This window comes from Acanthisitta chloris, unplaced genomic scaffold (assembly GCF_000695815.1).
Source record: "Acanthisitta chloris isolate BGI_N310 unplaced genomic scaffold, ASM69581v1 scaffold20001, whole genome shotgun sequence".
NCBI classification, from domain to species: Eukaryota; Metazoa; Chordata; class Aves; order Passeriformes; family Acanthisittidae; genus Acanthisitta; species Acanthisitta chloris.
This window is the reverse complement of record NW_008656718.1, coordinates 1-4,902: the sequence shown is the minus strand read 5'-3', so window position 1 is coordinate 4,902 and position 4,902 is coordinate 1. Positions and strand designations below refer to the sequence as shown.

The window sequence follows — 4,902 nt, the reverse complement described above, 5'->3', positions numbered from 1 at the left end:
CGGAATTTTCCGCCGTGGGGCCCTCGGGGTCGCCGAGGACCCCTATAAAGTGATGGGTGGGGGGAGGTTTGGGGTCGTTTTGAAGAGGTTTAGATCTCTCTTTAGGTCTTTGGTACCCCCAAGGTCTCCACTGTGGGACCCACTGGGTCAGCAAGACTCTCCCCCTTCCTTAGCTTGATCTCCACATCCCTAATCCTAATTTCCCTCTTTTCCATACAGTCCTGCCACTTCCCGAAACTCTTTGGGACTGATGAGGAGCTGGCAGATGAGGTAAAGAAATCACACACACTGATTTGAGGGTTCCCCACCCCAGGGTTGTGGTCTGTGTTGGATTTTGGAGAGGGTTGTTCATATAGAGCTGTTGGAATTCCTGGTGTTTTGGTTTTCCCCTTAGGATTTCCTCTCCGCTGTGGAAGATGCAGAGAACCAGTTTGTGATCCCTGGAGATTCATCACCCAGCCATGTCCCAGTTCCTCCCACTAAACCTCATCCCACTAAACCCCATCCCACTAAACCCCCTACTCTCCGGCCCCTCGCTGGCCAGGGGGAGCATCCCATGGGATTCCAGGGACCCCCATCCAGGAGAGCAGCCCCCCAGGATGAGCTGGATAATGACCTTTTCCTGGCTGCCTGTAGGGAGCTGGAGGATCCCAAGGTGCCTGTGGGGGCTGGTGCTGCCCCATTGCCCCCTGGGCACTGGGAGAAACCCCCATGGATATGCCCAGGGAAGGAGAACCCCCAGGAATGTGGGATCCCCAAAAAGCTGAGGGTGGGAGAGGAGCTGAATCCTATCTCCAAGGGGGTGCAGGACAGGCAGGACTCCCATCCCACTCCCAAACTGGTGCTGAGGCCCAGCACAGCTGTACAGCTGGTACCTGCCCCCCCAGACTCCCCATTTCCATGGGAAAGCCTGGAAGCTCCATCCCCACTCCAGGGGCTCCATCCCCACAGCATTTCCAAGCAGCCCTGGGGGGGAGCAGCTCCTCCTCGAGGCTTCAGGTGCCTCAGACCTCCCCAGCACAGAGCTGCACCCCACCCCAGGTGCCCCCCAGAGCCCCCTCTGGCCCCCCCAGCTCCATGGAGCCCTCGAGGCCACCGCTCCGGCCGTGTCCCAGATTCCCAAATCCCCCCGTGGTTCCCAACCCTTCTGGGCCCCCACAGACTCCTGTGGCCCCTGGGCCCCTGCAACCCCCCATGGTCACCAACCACCTGGTGCAGCTGGTGACAGCAGCCACCAAAGGCCCTGGGAGATCCCCCCAAATCCCTCGGCGCAGGGAGACACGGAGATTCCCGGGGCCTGCTGGGATCCTGCCCCAGCAGGTGAGTGTGGGGTGGGACAGGGACAGGATGGGCGTGGAGATGAGGATGAGAGGGGATGGAGATGGGGCTGGGCTGGGAATGGGAATGGAGATGGGATGGGATGAAGATAGGATGGAACAGGATGGTAGTGGAGATGGGGATGGATGCAGATGGGAATGGGGTGAGAATTGCAAGGGGTTGGGGATGAGATTAAAATGGGGATGGGAATGGGATAGGATTGGGACAGGATGGGAATAAGGATGGGATGGGATAGGAGCAGCTGATAAAACAATGCAAATCCCTGGACATCTCCCTCTTTCCCATAAGCACTCTGGGAAGCTGCTGGAGGAGATCCTGGTTTCTCCTCCTCAAATTCCAGCTCATGGGGCTGTGGCCAAGCCACGGGCACAGGTAACACTTCCAGTCCCTGTCCTGCTCTGGCAGATCTGGATGTGAATCCCACCAGCACTTCTGGGGGCTCCCAGAGGGGGATGCTGGAAGTTTGGGGGGTCCCAGGGTTCCCCCCTTGCTGCTCAGCTCCAGGGTGGTGACACAGTGTCCCATGACTCCAGGCACTGCCCAGTTCCCAGCTGCCCACGGAGGAGGATTTTGGGAAGGGGCCTTGGCTTGCCATGAAGACAGAGCTGGGGCTGGATGAGAAGGATCCCAGCTGCTTCCTCCACACCTACAGCGTGGTCATGGTGCTGCGGAAGGTAAGGGGGCCCAGGTCAGGGCTCCAACCTTGGGATTCAGCTTCCAGCTCTTCCCTCACCCCTTGGAGCTGGTTTTGAGCTGGGAATCAATGTGGGGAGGGGACTGAGCTGGGCTGACCACACACATCCATGGGGCTGTGGGTGTGACAAGGGGCACAGGATCCCAGAACATCCCACGCTGGGAGGGACTCACAAGGATCATCGAGTCCAGCTCCTGGCCCTGCCCAGGATATCCCCAAATCCCTGTGTGTGCCATGCAGGCAGCCCTGAAGCAGCTCCCAAAAAACAAGGTTCCCAGCATGGCTGTGATGATCAAGACCCTAACCAGGACCAACGTCGACGCTGGCGCCGTGTTCCGTGACCCGACAGGTGAGTGTGGCTGTACCTGTATCCAGGTGGGAACTCCTGCCCACCATTCCCAGCGCTGATGGATCCCATCCTCATCCCTAGGGGAGATCCAGGGCACAGTGCATCGTGTGCTGCTGGAGGAGAGGCAGAGTGAGCTCCGTCCTGGCTCCGTGCTGCTCCTGAGACAGGTAGGAGAGGAGGAGGAGGATCTCCAGCAGCAGGAAGGTGTTTGGGGCTGGTTATCCCATGGGCAGGGGCTCAGATCCTTGGGGAATGGGATGTAGGAATTACTGGGGTGATAATACAGCACATTACCTTTCCCATTACTCATTCCATAACAGCTTGGAATTGTGACAGAAAAATTTAGGATAAGGTGAACCACCAATGTGTTAATAGGGTACAGCACTTTCTCTATTTCCCATGTTAGAACAGCCTGGAATTGTGAATATAAGTATTAGTAGAAGGGGATAAAGGAATATTGGGATGAGGGGATAAAGAGAACTACCAGTGTGTTAATAAGGTACATCACTTTTCCTATTCGCCATTCCATAATACCCTGAAATTGTGAGTATAAACATTAGGATAAGGGGAACTACTAGTATGTTCCTACAGTACATCACCATTCCCATTCCATACTCCCCTGGAATTGCACACGGAAGTATCAGAAATGGACCTCACACAGTTCTGTACCTCTGATTTTTCTCCAACATTCTTACAATCTCACCCTTCACCTTAAAATGTTTGAGTTTGGCATGAATGGAAAGCTGTAACTTGGGGGAATTATCCAGGAATTCCTTGGCAGGCAGGAGCTGGAGCTGGCTCTGACCCCTCTCATTCTCTCACAGGTTGGGGTCTTCTCCCCCTCCCACCGCAACCACTACCTCAACGTCACCCCCAACAACCTGCTCAGAATCTTCCCCCCTGAGCCCGAGGGAAGCTGCTCCCAGCGGCAGGTGAGGAGGACATGGAGCTGGTGGCCCTGGGAGGAGGTCTGGGCTGAGGGAACCCTCAGGAGGAAGCAGGAGGGATAGATAAATCCCCCATGGAATTCATCCCTGCTGGGTTTTGCAGGTCCCTGCCCAGGCTAGGCTGATCCCAGACCTCCCTGCACAGCCCCCCAGGGGTGACACTGTCCCTGGGGACTGGGGACAGGCAAGGACAAGTGGTCACAGCACAGAGAAGCATCCTGGAGGTTTCTCCCTGCACCCACCGAGCCCTGAGCCTGGGCAGGAAGAGCCAATGGGAGCTGATGGATGTGACATGGGTGAGTTGGACACGCTTGGATGGGGAGGAAAAGCTCTGTGTCCTGTGGAAAACAGGTTGTGGTGTAAGGTGGAATGGTAAAGGGGGTCTCAACCTGTCTCAGGTTGCCCAGAGAAGCTGTGGCTGCCTCATCCCTGGAAGTGTTCCAGGCCAGGTTGGACAGGGCTTGGAGCCACCTGGGCTGGTGGAAGATGTCCCTGCCCATGGCAGGAAGTGGAACTGGATGAGGTTTAAGGTCCTTCCAACCCAACCCATCCCATGGCTCTATGATACGTTGAGTTGATTCCTTCTGTCCAGCCTGGAACAGGGAACAAGGAACAGGATGAGAGAAAACAGCCTCAAGCTGTGCCAGGAGAGGTTTAGGTTAGATATTGGGAAAATTTCTTTCCTGAAAGGGTTGTCCAGCTGCCCAGGGCAGGGGTGGAGTAAATATGGAGAAAAAAGCCCTGGGGATGTTGTGGCACTTAGGCACATGGTTAATGGTGGCCCTGGGGGAATGGTTGAACTCGATGACCTTAGAGGCCTTTTCCAACCTGCATTAATTCCATGATTCCATACACATATAACACTCATGGATTTCATCCCACTGTGCTGTGCAGATGACCTGGATGGGCTCCTGGGAGAGCTGCCTGAGGATTTCTTCTCAGCCCCAGCCCAGGCTGGCTGTGGCTGATCCTGGGAGCTGGGCATGGCATGGGTGGTCCCAGGACAGGAGCTGCTGGCACAGGGTGGTGCCATGGCCTGGTGAGGATGACGATGCTGAGGAAGCAGGTGACACACCAGCCACCTACCTGCTCCTCTCTCTCTGTTGTTTGTTGTGGAGCTGAGAGCTGGAAGCACTCAGGGAATCCTGGGGGGGACACAGCCTGAGTGCTGTCCCCTCTCCCCTTGGCACAGTTTCCCCTCTTGTTCCCAAACCTGCATTAAAGGGCTATTCTGTCCCTGCATCACACGTGTCCTCATCTGTCATCCCTCTGTCCCTTCCTGAACCCCAAACCCATCTCCTGGGGAGATCCCTGCTCTCCCTCTCCTCCCTGGGCAACGAGGGGCTGTTCCCCCTGGAGTCTCACAGGGTTGGGGTACCCCCAGATCCCACCCCTACGGGACATCCCCACAACAGGTTAAACTCCCTGGCACCCCGTGACTCTGTTTACCACCCAGGAGTTATTTATAGGGCTCCTGGCTGGGACTCAATTCTACATCCCTGTGTAGGCCACAGCCCTATTTATAACCCCCCACCGCGGCGTGGGGGGGCTGTCAGTGCCCCCCAACTCTGCCC

The 4,902-nt window shown here is 56.5% G+C and overlaps 1 protein-coding gene across 1 annotated transcript; it reads left to right on the top strand.

The window, feature by feature from the left end:
- Positions 1-219: 219 nt before the first annotated feature.
- LOC103811471 (chromosome unknown open reading frame, human C17orf53) lies at positions 220-3,313 on the top strand (the record flags this gene model as incomplete). The annotated part of the gene is made up of 7 exons (XM_009084444.1): positions 220-270; positions 1,162-1,320; positions 1,627-1,710; positions 1,872-2,012; positions 2,273-2,381; positions 2,463-2,548; positions 3,206-3,313. Coding segments are annotated over 7 exons (738 nt in total), but the record flags the coding sequence as incomplete, so codon positions are not given.
- Positions 3,314-4,902: the final 1,589 nt, after the last annotated feature.